This window comes from Kogia breviceps, chromosome 1, assembly GCF_026419965.1.
Source record: "Kogia breviceps isolate mKogBre1 chromosome 1, mKogBre1 haplotype 1, whole genome shotgun sequence".
Classification (NCBI taxonomy): Eukaryota; Metazoa; Chordata; class Mammalia; order Artiodactyla; family Physeteridae; genus Kogia; species Kogia breviceps.
In genome coordinates this window covers 162,659,199-162,675,093 of record NC_081310.1, presented here as the reverse complement: position 1 = coordinate 162,675,093, position 15,895 = coordinate 162,659,199, and the positions used below count along the sequence as shown (strand labels likewise).

The 15,895-nt window shown below is 38.6% G+C and overlaps 1 protein-coding gene across 1 annotated transcript in view; it reads right to left on the bottom strand.

The window, feature by feature from the left end:
• Positions 1–4,088: 4,088 nt before the first annotated feature.
• LOC131765446 (putative selection and upkeep of intraepithelial T-cells protein 1 homolog) overlaps positions 4,089–15,895 on the bottom strand; it is a 111,959-nt gene continuing 100,152 nt past the window's right edge. Inside the window, 1 exon segment of the mRNA XM_059079088.1 lies at positions 4,089–4,246. Coding sequence (XP_058935071.1) covers positions 4,089–4,246 — 158 coding nt within the window.

Sequence of the window (15,895 nt, the reverse complement as noted above, 5' to 3'; positions counted from 1 at the left end):
CCCCAGGAGTGAGCAGAACAAGGGGGGAGAGCGAATTAGGAGACAGACAGATAAACGGCCGTGCCATCCCTCTCCCCTGCTTTTCCGTCTCTCTCCCCGCTTTCTGCAGGAGAAACTCAGTAAGTCTGTGAGGCTGCAGCTCCTCCTCCTTTTCTCCCTCTTGGCTTGTATGTTTAGGCTTATTGTATTGTACCAGTTTAATTATTACCAATACTGTTATCAGGAAATTTATTGTATATGTCTTTTGTGCACTTGTGCATACATTTCTACTGATTATGTTCCTAAAGTAGAATTGCTGGATCATAGGCTATGTTTATTTTCAACTCTAGTAGAAGATGCTAAAGTGCTTTCAGAGATCATCCTATGACTGTACTCTCACCAGCCATGAACATGAGAAATGCCCTGTACACTGCATTACATTACATCACATTACACCATATCCTCATCAAAACTTGGCATTGTCAGCCTTTTTTTATGGTACCCATTCTAGTGAGTGTGATATTGCATTGTGGTGGTTTTTTTTTTTTTTTTTTTTGCGGTACGCGGGCCTCTCGCTGTTGTGGCCTCTCCCATTGCTGAGCGCAGGCTCCGGACGCGCAGGCTCAGCGGCCATGGCTCAGGGACCTAGCCGCTCAGTGGCACGTGGGATCTTCCCAGACTGGGGCACGAACCTGTGTCCCCTGCATCGGCAGGCGGACTCTCAACCACTGTGCCACCAGGGAAGCCCTGCATTGTGGTTTTAATATGCATTTTCCTGATTCTTAATGAGAGTCTCTACCTTTTCTTATCTTTACTGCTATTTGGGTATTTTCTATGCTGAGATTGTTCAGGTCCTTTAGCTATTTTTCTTTCAGCATATCTACCTTAAAAATAATTTTTATAATTAAAATTTTGATATGAGCCCTTAATCAGTTGACGTTTTACAAATATCTGCTCCTACTCTTTGACACTGCTTTCATCTATCACACTCTTTCCAATTCCATTTATTTTTTAAATGGATATATTAAATCACTGCAAGAGGCACCTTACCTGTAACTTTTCTCTCCTTTAATACATTATTTTATATTCTTGTATTGTGAAACACACATCTCAAAACAGATTTACACAGCTTATATTTTGCATTTATGCACTCCGTTTTCCAGCAGGTAAAATCTAGCATTTTATTTATTGACATATTTGAGATTCTTCATGAACCAGATGTTGCTTAACTGTTGAGTATATGAAACCAAATACATGTTCCTAATTCCAGCATGCTAATATGTATCTCCATACTTAAGTAGTGTTTTTTTTTTTTTTCTTCTCTGTTTAGGATCCCTAGAAAAAAGGGCCCGTGTCCAAATTATTACTAAATGTTTATTGAAGGAGGGTGGCAATTTAGGCAGCAAGAGTGAGGGGGGGAAATTAGGAAATAAAGCAAGAAAGGACAGGCATTTATCTTCTTCTTCTAATTTCTTGTATCTGACTGATCCAAGTTTATCTGGCAGTCAGTTAACACACCATTCTGTCTGATTTTTTTTTTTTTTTTTTTTTTTGCGGTACGTGGGCCTCTCACTGCTGTGGCCTCTCCCGCTGCGGAGCACAGGCTCTGGACACGTAGGCTCAGCGGCCATGGCTCACGGGCCCAGCCGCTCCGCGGCATGTGGGATCTTCCCAGACCGGGACACAAAGCTGCGTCCCCTGCATCGGCAGGCGGACTCTCAACTGCTGCGCCACCAGGGAAGCCCTCTGTCTGATATTTTTTACACATTGTTCTACCTGATTTTTTTTTTTTACGCAGGCCCTCTGGGCAGCTGCTGGGGAATCTAGATCCCACCTCCCTGATGTGGCATTTCCTTTGAATGTGGAAGTAGTGTGTGGGGCCAGAAGGTCCATGGATCCAGGCAGGTCAGACCCTGCCAATAACAGTGGGATTATGAATGTTTTGCTAAAGCTGGCTTGTCGCCCAGAGGAGAGGGCACACAAGTGTTCCCATTAAGAAATGAGGTAACCTCAGAGGCAGTAGCCAGGTCCCTGAAATGAGCAAGTGGCTTAAGCCAAGATGAAGATGAGGCCAAGTGAGTGTGGGATATGCATATCTTGGTTCTGTACACCTTTTATGCTCTTGTCTACCACCGATGCCCTTCACAATAGTAATCTAATGAAGACAATGAGCCACAGTAAAGGCACAGGAAGGAAGGAGGAAAAGACATAATCTCAGTGGGTCTGACACCTGTGGTTTGACTAAATCATTTAGTTGCACATCAAAGGGAATTCTCTCAAAAGACAGGATTTCAAAATTCTCCGTTTTTTTTTTTTTTTTCCTGAGTTACCATGATTCTTGCTGCCTGATCCCACAATTGCTATTTCATTTTCCAGGTGTGATGGAGCCGGCATTTTCTTACGTATCTGGATACTCAGTGGTCATTCTTCTCTTACGGATGACAGTAATCACCTCAGGTAGGGATATCTACTTCTTTTTCATAGAGTATCACATCTATAAAGAAAAATAGTGAAGGTAAATGACAGTGAAGAAAATGAGGAGGCTTTTTCACTGCTGGTCCTCAGATTCTACCCGTTCTGTTCTAGTTCTGAGGGCAGAAATTAGTGTTAAAACAAACTATGATTATAAAATGTTATTTCAGTTTCTGTGTCTTTCTGAGCCCCAGCTCCGTGCTGCAATGTTGTGCCAAGGAGAAGAGACAGATACCTGGCTACCATCTATTCTCAGGAGATTCAAATTCTCACTGGAAAGTCATAATGAATAGATCCCTTATATTTAAGAACAAACCACGATCATTTATGTGATGATATGAATTATAAGTTTAGTAGGACCTCAGATAAAGGAGCAGTTGGTGTGAGCTGGAGCGGTCCACAAGTTTTTCTTAGAGCAATAGACCTTAAGTCTGATCATTCGGATACCTTACAGTGAAAAGGATAAACACTCTTGACAGAGACAGGAATGAATTTGGCATGATCCAAAAGAGGAAAAACTAAGATTATGGGAGGAGCTTGTTATAGTTACCTATAGCTTCATGGAAAATTATCCCCCAAATTAGTGATTTAAAGCAACCATTTTATTATATCTCACATCCTGTTGGGCAGGAATTCTGGCCAGTGCTCAGCTGCTTGACTCTTCTGTTCCACGTTTCATAGACCGAGGTTTCTTGGTATATTCAGCTAGTGGGTGGAGTGTTCCAAAGGGCTCAAGGTGGCTTCATTCACATGTCTAGCACTTTGGTAGAGTAGGCTGGAAGGCTGGGATCCCCTGGGATTGTCAACTGACATGTTAACCCATGGCCTTTCTGTCATGATGGACTCAGGGTTGTCAGACTTTGTATATGGCTGCTGACGGTTTCTAGAAAGAATGTACAAACACAAAACAAAGCAAAAAAAAAAAAAAATGAGACCAGCTCATTTCTTAAGACAGACCCAGAAACTATTGCAGGTCATCTTCTGCCATATTCTGTTGAGCAAAGCAATATCAGAACACACAGTTTTAAGAGGAGGGGACATAGGCACTTTCTCTTCATGGATGGAGCATCAAAATATTTGTGGCCATTTTTAACTCGCTAAAAACTGATACTGAAAAAAGCAGCTGGTGTATTTGATAAGTAAAGGCTGTTGTTCAGCAATAGCGGTCCACATCCCACCTCTCAATATTGGGGACTATCCACATTCCTTTATTAAATCTTTACGGAGTGCCTACCACATTCAGGCAATGCTTTATGCACTGGGGATAATAAAGAGAATTTTTTAAAAAGATGGAGACTCTGTTGTTGTGTGGCTTACATATTAGTTGGTTATGAGAGAAAATAAAGACAGGAATTAAAAATATCAGGTAATGGTACATGCTACTGAAGATATGATTAGGGGAAATGTTAAGTGGATGGTGATAGCATTTTTCTCCAAGGAGTTGACATTTAAGCTGGGACCTGAAAGGTAAGAAGAAGGCAGCGATGGGAGGGTCCGAGAGAAGGGCGCTGCTGTCAGAGCGAAGATATCTCTGAGAGCAAAGTTCTGAAGTCAGAAAGGACGTGACATCAAGAATCAGGAAGAAGGCCAATGTGTCCAGAGCGGAGGGACCTAGGTGAAGCATTCTCCTGCGGACTTCAGAATAAATCCTGTCTCCGACTTCTTCCGCAGAGCACTTCACTGTGAGCAGCTCCAGGAGCCACCAGGTGGTCCTGGTGGGTGAAAGGGCTGAGCTCAGCTGCCAGCTGTCCCTGCCACAGTGTGGTTTCACGAGCACTATTCCCATCTGCTTTACCTGTACAAGGATGGGGAAGAACTCTCTGGAAAAAATGCTCACAACCATATGAATCGCACAGTGCTCCTGAAGGACACCCTGGGAGACGGCAAAGTGACCCTCAGGATCCACAATCAGTATTCTTGATGGGGGGCAGCACCACTCTTTCTTTAAAGACAGTGACACCTGTGAGGAGGCCGTCATGGATCTGAGGGTAGCAGGTAAGGACAGAAAAGAGTCATCTACACATTTCCTTGGTAATGCTACCCTGGACCACTTCCTGATATAGTTTAGATATTTATATATGTGCATAATATACATAAACATACACATGTAGGGACTTCCCTTGTGGTCCAGTGGCTAAGACTCCATGCTCCCAATGCACGGGGCCCAGGTTCGATCCCTGGTCAGGGAAATAGATACCACACACTGCAAATAAGAGTTCACATGCCGTAACTAAGAGAGCTCACATGCCACAACTAAGACTTGGTGCAGCCAAATAAATAAATATTCTTAAAGATACACATGTACATACATACAGATATAAAAGTATTATATACATCAATATATAAATATTTATATATCCATATCTTCTTTTAAAATGCTAATATGGTATATGCTTTGCTTTGCAACTTGCTTTTTTTTAAAAACATAATTGTGTAAACAGAAAGAAACTTCATATCAGTGTATGATTTTTTTCCTGTTCCTTCAATGGTTGCAAAGTTTTCCATTGTTTGGATGATTCAGAATTATTTTACACGTATTCTACTTTTTTTTTCACATCATCACCATTATATTTTATTTTATTATCTATTTTTTAACATCTTTATTGGAGTATAATTGCTTTACAATGGACTGTTAGTTTCTGGTTTATAACAAAGTGAATCAGCTATACATATACATATATCTCCATATCTCTTCCCTCTTGCATCACACTCCCTCCCACCCTCCCTATCCCACACTTCTAGGTGGTCACAAAGCACCAAGCTGAGCTCCCTGTGCTGTGTGGCTGCTTCCCACTAGCTATCGATTTTATATTTGGTAGTGTAATATGTCCATGCCACTCTCTCACTTTGTCCCAGTTTACCCTTCCCCCTCCCTGTGTCCTCAAGGCCATTCTTTAGTAGGTCTGCGTCTTTATTCCCATCCTGACTCTAGGTTCTTCAGAACCATTTTTTGGATTCCATATATATGCGTTAGCATATGGTATTTGTTTTTCTCTTTCTGACTTACTTTACTCTGTATGACAGACTCCAGGTCCATCCACCTCACTACAAATAACTCAGTTTCGTTTCTTTTTATGGCTGAGTAATATTCCATTGTATATATGTGCCACATCTTCTTTACCCATTCATCTGTCAATAGACACGTAGGTTGCTTCCATGACCTGGCTATTGGAAATAGAGCTGTAATAAACATTTTGGTACATGACTCTTTTTGAATATGATTTCTCAGGGTATATGCCCAGTAGTGAGATTGCTGGGTCATATGGTAGTTCTATTCTTAGTTTTTTAAAGAAATTCCATACTGTTCTCCATAGTGCTGTATCAATTTACATTCCCACCAACAGTGCAAGAGGGTTCCCTTTTCTCCACACCCTCTCCAGCATTTATTGTTTGTAGATTTTTTGATGATGGCCATTCTAACTGGTGTGAGATGATGTCTCATTGTAGTTTTGATTTGCATTACTCTAATGATTAGTGATGTTGAGCATTCTTTCATGTGTTTGTTGGCAAACTGTATATCTTCTTTGGAGAAATGTCTATTTTCTTTGGATGGATTTATTGTTTTTTTCATATTGAGCTGCATGAGCTGCTTGTAAATTTTGGAAATTAATCCTTTGTCAGTTGCTTCATTTACAAATATTTTCTCCCATTCTGAGGTTGTCTTTTCATCTTGTTTATGGTTTCCTTTGCTACGCAAAAGCTTTTAAGTTTCATTAGGTCCCATTTGTTTATTTTTGTTTTTATTTCCATTTCTCTGGGAGGTGGGTCAAAAAGGATCTTGCTGTGATTTATGTCATAGAGTGTTCTGCTTATGTTTTCCTCTAGGAGTTTGATAGTGTCTGGCCTTACATTTAGGTCTTTAATCCATTTTGAGTTTATTTTTTTGTATGCAGTTAGGGAGTGTTTTAATTTCTTTCTTTTATATGTAGTTGTGCAGTTTTCCCAGCACCACTTATTGAAGAGGCTGTCTTTTCTTCATTGAATATTCTTTTTTTTTTTGGTACGTGGGCCTCTCACTGTGTGGCTTCTCCCATTGTGGAGCACAGGTTCCGGATGCACAGGCTCAGTGCCCATGGCTCATGGGCCCAGCTGCTCCGCGGCATGTGTGATCTTCCCAGACCAGGGTACGAACCCATGTCCCCTGCATTGGCAGGCAGATTCTCAACAACTGTGCCACCAGGGAAGCCCATTCATTGTATATTCTTGCCTCCTTTATCAAAGATAAGGTGACCATATGTGCGTGGGTTTACCTCTGGGCTTTCTATCCTGTTCCATTGATCTACATTTCTGTTTTTGTGCCAGTATCATACTGTCTTGATTACTGTAACTTTGTATTATAGTCTGAAGTCAGGGAGCCTGATTCCACCATCTCTGTTTTTCTTTCTCAAGATTGCTTTGGCTATTCGGGGACTTTTGTGTTTCCATACAAATTGTGAAGTTTTTTCTAGTTCGGTGAAAAATGGCATTGGTAGTTTGATAGGGATTGCACTGAATCCATAGTTTGCTTTGGGAAGTATAGTCACTTTCACAATGTCGACTCTTACAATCCAAGAACATAGTATATCTCTCCATCTGTTTGTATCATCCTTAATTTCTTTCATCAGTGTCTTATAGTTTTCTGCATCAAGGTCTTTTGTCTCCATAAGTAGGTTTATTCCTAGGTATTTTATACTTTTTGTTGTAATGGTAAATAGGAGTGTTTCCTTAATTTCTCTTTCAGATTTTTCATCATTAGTGTATAGGAATGCAAGAGATTTCTGTGCATTAATTTTATATCCTGCTACTTTACCAAATTCATTGATTAGCTCTAGTAGTTTTCTGGTAGCATCTTTAGGATTCTCTATGTATACTATCATGTCATCTGCAAACAGTGACAGCTTTACTTCTTTTCTGATTTGGATTCCTTTTATTTCTTTTTGTTCTCTGATTGCTGTGGCTAAAACTTCCAAAACTATATTGAATAATAGTTGTGAGAGTGGACAACCTTATCTTGTTCTTGATCTTAGTGGAAATGGTTTCAGTTTTTCACCATTGAGAATGATGCTGGCTGTGGGTTTGTCATATATGGCCTTTATTATGTTGAGCTAAGTTCCCTCTATGCCTACTTTCTGGAGGGTTGTTATCATAAATGGATGTTGAATTTTGTCAAAAGCTTTCTCTGCATCTATTGAGATGATCATATTGTTTTTCTCCTTTAATTTGTTATTATGGTGTATCACGTTGATTGATTTGCATATATTGAAAAATCCTTGCACTCCTGGGATAAACCCCACTTGATCATGGTGTATGATCCTTTTAATGTGCTGTTGCATTCTGTTTGCTAGTATTTTGTTGAGGATTTTTGCATATATGTTCATCAGTGATATTGGCCTGTAGTTTTCTTTCTTTGTGACATCTTTGTCTGGTTTTGGTATCAGGGTGATGGTGGCCTCGTAGAATGAGTTTGGGAGTGTTCCCCCCTCTGCTATATTTTGAAGAGTTTGAGACGGTTAGGTGTTAGCTCTTCTCTAAATGTTTGATAGAATTCGCCTGTGAAGCCATCTGGTCCTGGGCTTTTGTTTGTTGGAAGATTTTTAATCACTGTTTCAACTTCAGTGCTTGTGATTGGTCTGTTTATATTTTCTATCTTCCTGGTTCAGGCTCAGAAGGTTGTGCTTTTCTAAGAATTTGTCCATTTCTCCAGGTTGTCCATTCTATTGGCATAAAGTTGCTTGTAGTAATCTTTCATGATCCTGTGTATTTCTGCAGCATCAGTTGTTACTTCTCCATTCTCATTTCTAATTCTATAGATTTGAGTCTTTTCCCTTTGTTTCTTCATGAGTCTAGTTAATGGTTTATTAATTTTGTTTATCTTCTCAAAGAACCAGCTTTTAGTTTTATTGGTCATTGCTATTGTTTCCTTCATTTCTTTTTCATTTATTTCTGCTCTGATCTTTATGATTTCTGTCATTCTCTTAACTTTGGGGTTTTTTCATTCTTCTTTCTCTAATTGATTTAGGTGCAAGGTTAGGTTGTTTATTTGAGATGTTTCTTGTTTCTTGAGGTAAGATTTTATTACTATAAACTTCCCACTTATAACTGCTTTTGCTGCATCCATAGGTGTTGGGTGGTCATGTTTTCATTGTCATTTGTTTCTAGGTATTTTTTGGTTTCCTCTTTAATTTTCAGTGATCTCTTTGTCATTTAGTAGTGTAGTGTTTAGCCTCCATGTGCTTGTATTTTTTTATAGATTTTTTCCTATAATTGATATGCAGTCTCATAGTGTTGTGGTTGGAAAAGATACTTGATATGATTTCAATTTTATTAAATCTACCAAGTCTTGATTTTTGATCCAAGATATGATCTATCCTGGAGAATGTTCCATGAGCACTTGAGAAGAAAGTGTATTCTGTTGTTTTTGTTTGGAATGTCCTATAAATATCAATTAAATCCATTCTTGTTTAATGTATCATTTATAGCTTGTGTTTCCTTATTTATTTTCACTTTGGATGATCTGTCCATTGGCGAAAATGGGGTGTTAAACTCCCCTACTATGATTGTGTTACTGTTGATTTCCCCTCTTACAGCTGTTAGCATTTGCTTTATGTACTGAGGTGCTCCTATGTTGGGTGCATAAATATTTACAATTGTCATATCTTCTTCTTGGATTGATCCCTTGATCATTATGTAGTGTCCTTCTTTGTCTCTTGTAATAGTCTTTATTTTAAAGTCTATTTTGTCTGATATGACATTTGCTACTCCAGCTTTCTTCTGATTTCCATTTGCATGGAATATCTTTTTCCATCCCCTCACATTCAGTCTGTATGTGTCCCTAGGTCTGAAGTGGGTCTCTTGCAGACAGCATATATATGGGTTTTGTTTTTTTATCCATTAAGTCAGTGTATGTCTTTTGGTTGGAGCATTTAATCCATTTACATTTAAGGTAATTATCGATATGCCTGTTCTTATTATCATTTTCTTAATTATTTTGAGTTTGTTATTGTAGGTCTTTTCCTTCTCTTGTGTTTCTATCCTAAAGAAGTTCCTTTAGCATTTGTTGTTAAGGTGGTTTGGCGGTGCTGAATTTTCTTAACTTTCGCTAGTCTGTAGAAGTTTTAAGTTCTTCGTTGAATCTGAATGAGATCCTTGCTGGATAGAGTAATCTTCATTGTAAGTTTTTTCCCTTTCATCATTTTCAATATGTCCTGTCACTCCCTTCTTGTTTGCAGAGTTTGTGCTGAAAGATCAGCTGTTAACCTTATGGGGATTCCCTTGTATGTTATTTTCTGTTTTTCCCTTGCTGCTTTTAATATTCTTTTTTTGTATTTCATTTTTGATAGTTTGATTAAATGTGACTGGCATGTTTCTCCTTGGAGCTATCCTGTGTGGGACTCTCTGCGCTTCTGGGTATTGATTAACTATTTCCTTTTCCATATTAGGGAAGTTTCCAACTATAATCTCTTCAAATATTTTCTCAGTCCCTTTCTTTTTCTCTTCTTCTGTGACCCCGATAATTTGAATGTGGGTACATTTAATGTTGTCCCAGAGGTCTCTGAGAGTGTCCTCAATTCTTTGCATTCTGTTTTCTTTCTTCTGCTCTGCAGTAGTTATTTCCACTATTTTATCTGCCAGGTCACTTACCCGTTCTTCTGCCTCAATCATTCTGCTATTGTTCCCTTCTAGACTATTTTAAATTTCACTTGTTGTGTTTTTCATCATTGTTTGTTTGCTCTTTAGTTCTTCTAGGTCCTTGCTAAACGTTTCTTGAATTTTCTCCATTCTTTTTCCAATATTTTGGATTCTCTTTACTGTCATTACTCTGAATTCTTTTTCAGGTAGACTGCCTATTTCCTCTTCATTTGTTTGGTCTGGTGGGTTTTTACCTTGCTCCTTCCCTGCTGTTTGTTTCTCTGTCTTCTCATTTTGCGTCACTTACTGTGTTTGGAGTCTTCTTTTCACTGGCTGCAGATTCGTAGTTCCCATTGTTTTTGGTGTCTGCCTCCTGTGGCTAAGGTTGGTTTAGTGGGTTAGACTTCCTGGTGGAGGAGACTAGTGCCTGTGTTCTGGTGGATGAGGCTGGGTCTTGTCTTTCTGGTGGGCAGGACCGCATCTGGTGGTGTGTTTTGGCGTATCTGTGACCTTGATATGATTTTAGGCAGCCTCTCTGCTAATGGGTGGGGTTTTGTTCCTGTTTTGCTAGTTGTTTGGCTTAGGGTGTCCAGCACTGTAGCTTGCTGGTCATTGGGTGGTTCTGGGTCTTAGCATTGAGATGGAGATCTCTGGGAGAGCTTTTACCATTTGATATTATGTGGGGCCGGGAGGTCTCTGGTAGACCAATGTCCTGAATTCAGCTCTCCCACCTCAGTGGTGCAGGCCTGACACCAGCCAGAGCACTAAGACACTGTCAGCCACATGGCTCAGAAGAAAATGGAGAGAAAAAGAAAGAAGGAAAGAAAAATTAATAAAATAAAATAATTAAAATAAAAAATAATTATTAAAAATAACATTTAAAGGTAATAATAAAAAGAAAGAAAAAAGTAGAGAGCAATCAAACCAAAATCAAATCCACCAATGATAACAAGCACTAAAAATATACTTAAAAAACAAAAAAACAAAAAATGGGCAGGCAGAGCCCTATGACAAATGGTAAAAGCAAAGCTATCCAGACAAAATCACAGAAAGAAGCATACAAATACACACTCACAAAAAGAGAAAAAGGAAAAAATAATATATATCATTGCTCCCAAAGTCCACCACCACAATTTTGGGATGAGTTGTTGTCTATTCAGGTATTTCAGAGATGCAGGGTACAACAACTTGATTGTGGAGATTAAATCCACTGCTCCTGAGGCTGCTGGGAGAGATTTCTCTTTCTCTTCTTTGTTTGCCCAGCTCCTGGGGTTCAGCTTTGGGTTTGGTCCCACCTCTGTGTGTAGGTCACCTGAGGATGTTTGTTCCCCGCCCAGAGAGGATGGGGTTAAAGTTGCAGATGATTAGGGGGTTCTGGCTCACTCAGAACCAAGAGAGGGAGGGGTAGGGAATGAGGGGCGAGCCTGCAATGGCCGAGGCCAGTGTGATGTTGCACAAGACTGAGGCACGCAGTGTGTTTTCCCGGGGAAGTTGTCCCTGGATCACGTGACCCTGGCAGTGGCGGGCTGCACGGGCTTCCGGGAGGGGAGGTGTGGACAGTGACCTGTGCTTGCACACAGGGTTCTTGGTGGCTGCAGCAGCAGCCTTAGCGTCTCATGCCCGTCTCTGGGGTCCACGCTGACAGCTGTGGTTCAAGCCCGTCTCTGGAGCTCATTTAGGCAATGCTCTGAATCTCCTCTACTCGCGCTCCCCAAAACAATGGTCTCTTGCTTCTTTGGCAGCTCCAGACATTTTCCTGGACTCCCTCCCAGCTAGCTGTGGTGTGCTAGCCCCCTTCAGGCTGTGTTCACACAGTTAACCCCAGTCCTCTCCCTGGGGTCTGACCTTCAAAGCCAGAGCCTCAGCTCCCAGCCCCCACCCACCCTGGCAGGTGAGCAGACAAGCCTCTTGGGCTGGTGAGTTCTGGTCAGCACCGATCCTCTGTGCGGGAATCTCTCCGCTTTGCCCTCTGAACCCCTGTTGCTGTGCTCTCCTCTGTGGCTCCAAAGCTTCCCCCCCCCGCCAGCCCCCTCCCCCATATCTCTGCTATTGAAGTGGTTTCCTAGTGTGTGGAAACTATTCTTCCTTCACAGCTCCATCCCAGAGGTGCAGGTCCTGTCCCTATTCTTTTGTCTCTGTTTTTTCTTTTTTCTTTTGCCCTACCCAGGTACGTGGGGAGTTTCTTGCCTTTTGTGAAATCTGAGGTCTTCTGCCAGCATTCAGTAGGCGTTCTGTAAGAGTTGTTCCACATGTAGATGTATTTCTGATGTATTTGTGGGGAGGAAGGTGATCTCCACGTCTTACCCCTCTGTCATCTTGAAGGTCCTCCTATGCATGAGTCTTTGATAAAAGACATCTGTGCTGATCCTTGGTATAGTCATGATGCTCTGATGTGTGTTAATCCTCCCAATATTGTCTTGAGACATTAGGCTGCCTCCCTCCCCTTACAGCTGCTCGTAGGAACAACTGGCCCTAAGGATGTGCAATGGAGCAGATCTGGACTGCTGCGGCCTTGGACCTTGGCAGCCTCTCATACCTTCTAAACTAATCTCTGTTTTGGAGCACTTGGGACAAAACCCAGTTATTTTTTAAAATTTATTTTATTGAACTATAATGGATTTACAATGTTGTGTTAGTTTCTGCTATACAGGAAAGTGGTTGAATTATACATATATATATTCTTTTCATATTCTTTTCCATTATAAAACCCAATTATTGATGTTACCTATAGTTTGGCTCCAAGTCATGATTCATAAGCATTTTTGGATTAGAGATCTTGTTTGAGAAATTAATGAAAAAATTAAAATACAAAATTTTACTTATTTTATTTCCTACTCAGTTTCAAGACTATTGAAATCTATCATTTAACCCTCTTGACTATGTATTTAGATGTCATTTAGAAGTGAGATTATACTATATCATATGCCTTATTATGATAGTATCTGAGAATCTAGCAATACCTTTCATTATTTTGCAGTCACTGGGAAGTATTTACATAAGACAATGACTATCAAAGTAAGCAAAAGAATCACTTTATTATTTTCTAAGGCTTTTTCAAATTTATTACACATTTCTGAATACCCCCAAACAAAGCACATTACATCTCTTTGTAGCTCCAATTATAAACTCAAGTTTGAAATCTTAACAAAGATGAACAGAAAGGACAGCTCTATGAGGTCAATTAGAAAGTAGTAAGAATATGTAAGAGTGTACAAAATGGAATTCTGTTTCTAGACATATGGGAGGTCTGAATACCCTAAACCGCCCTCAGACTACAATAAATATGCTGCAATACCTATTTATTTATCTATCTGTCATCATCTATCATCTATTTATCTATCATCTATCTGTCATGTATCTACACACCATTATTTTTAAGTTATTTTTGAGCTATTGAGAAGCATTGCTAAAGGAAATTTTTCAAACAGAAGGGAAATAATACCAGAAGGAGATTTGGACATCGGGAATTAAGGAAGAGTAAGATATATGGTAAATATCTGGGTAAATCTGTTAGAATGTTCTTCTTCTCTTGAGTTCTTGAAAAACCATTGACTATTTTTCTCCACGTTGTCCTACTAATTGGCTCTGGATACAGTTAAGGTATAGTCACAGGAAGTGTATAGCAAATTGTATGTCTTAGTCCATTCAGGCTGCTATAACAAAATGCCACAAATCTGGTAGCTTCTAAACAACAGAAATTTATTTCTCACTGTTCTGGAGGCTGAAATGTTCAAGATCAAGGTGCCAGGATGGTCACATTTTGGTGAGGGCCCTCTTCCTGGTTCATAGCTGGCACCTACCCACTGTGTCCTAACATGGAAGAAGGGATTCAGGGAGCTTTGTATGATCTCCTTCATAATAGCACTAATCCCATTCATGGGGGCTCCAACCTCATGACCTCTGAAAGTCTGCTAATACCATCATATCTGGTGTTAGGATTTTGACATGTAAATTTTGGGAGGGACAAAAAAATTTAGACCATAGCAGTGGAGGTAAGTAAAAAAAAAAAAAACCTTTAAAACGTGTTTGATGGTGGAAAGCAAAAATCAATATTGTTTGATTGGATTTTAATGTAACTAGATATAGATGTAATATATAAGACCACTACAACATAAATAGGGACAGTAGAGGGACCTACTAAAATTGGGATTCTAAGTAGGTTGTAGAAAGTTGAGTATGTATATTTTAATACCTAGAGCAACCACTGAAACCAAACAAATGGACAAAAACTATACAAAATGATAAATTTCAAAACAAAAGATAAATTAAAGTTTAATAATAAAAAGTTCAAAGTACTTCAAAAATTCGGGAAAATGGAAACAGAAATAAGAAATAGGGAAAATATAGAAAATAAATAATAAAACTGTAAACTTAAATCTAAACATATCAATAATTACATTGAATGTAAATTATGTAATTTGTCCATTTTTTCTTTACATGTTTGAAGCCATATTGGGTATATGCACATTTAAAATTGATAAATATTACTGATGAAAGAGAACGTTCATCATTACAGTGTAGCTAATAATGCTTTCTTACCTTAGTAGCTATTTTGTCAAATGTAGTACAGCTACACCAGTAGTCTTTTGATTTATATTTGCATTGTATACTTTTTTCTAACCTTCAATCTTATAAAATCTTTTATATTTAAACTTGTCTGTGTGCTTATGCTTTTATGTTCCTTTTGTAAAATTCATATAATTAAATTTTAATTTGTAAATCTATTTTGACAATAATTGTCATTTAAATGGTTCATTTATCTCTTTTGCTTATTGATGTTTCAAATCTCTAACAATTTTTGTGCTTCTTTGACCTTCCTCTTTTATATATATGTTTCCATTCCTACATTCACTTTTATTTTATTGTATATTTTTAGTAATTCCATTTTATTTTTATAATTTCAGTCAGTCTGCTATCACTTATAATTGGCATATAATTTATACAGTATTTCTATTATTTAAGTTATTCCCTTAGAAATTATAACAGGTACACTTAACTTATCAAGTTTTAAGTGAATTAATACCTTAAACACTCTCAGATTATAAAACGACCTTGGAATAATTTAATAACGTTTAGCCCCATTCAGTTACATACTGTGGTTATTGAGGATTTTAATTCTAGATATAGTTAAGCCTCATAAGAGGTTATTATAATCATGCTTTATATAACATTTTTCATTTATATTTATCCATATATTTACAGCTTTTTAAAAAAAATCTTTACTCTTTTTTGAAGTTCAGACTATTCTTTCCATCTGGCAAACTTTACCTCAACTTTATTTCAATGGCTACAGAATTTTAGGTTGGAAGTTATTTTCTTTCAGTGCATTGAATATATTATTTCACTCTTTTGGCTTCCACTGCTGCTATTCTATTGAGAAATCTGCTGTCAGTTTGATTGTGACTCTTGCATGTGAACTGTTCTATTCTCCGGCTGATTAAAGAGATTTTATTTGTCTGTGTGTGTGTGTGTGTGTGTGTGCATGCCTCAGTGTGGAATTCTTTTAATTTTTCATAATAGGGATTTGTAGGGCCCCCTGATTTTCTAAGTTAGTGTTTTTTACCAGGTCTCAAAAATTATCAACTACCATTGTTTCAAATTCTTCCCTTTCTCCATTCTTTAACTCTTCTTCTTTTACAACTTTAGATAACTATCAGTCAGAAATTTCTACTCCATGGTATATGGCTCTTTCCTTCTCTTCTTTATTTGCCACATTTTCTCTTCATGTTCATGTCTTCCCATTTATACCCAGCTTATTAATTACCTCCTGAAATATGACTACTTTGTTGTGAAACCCATCCTTCAAATTCTCTATTTTAGGTATTATGTTTCAGTA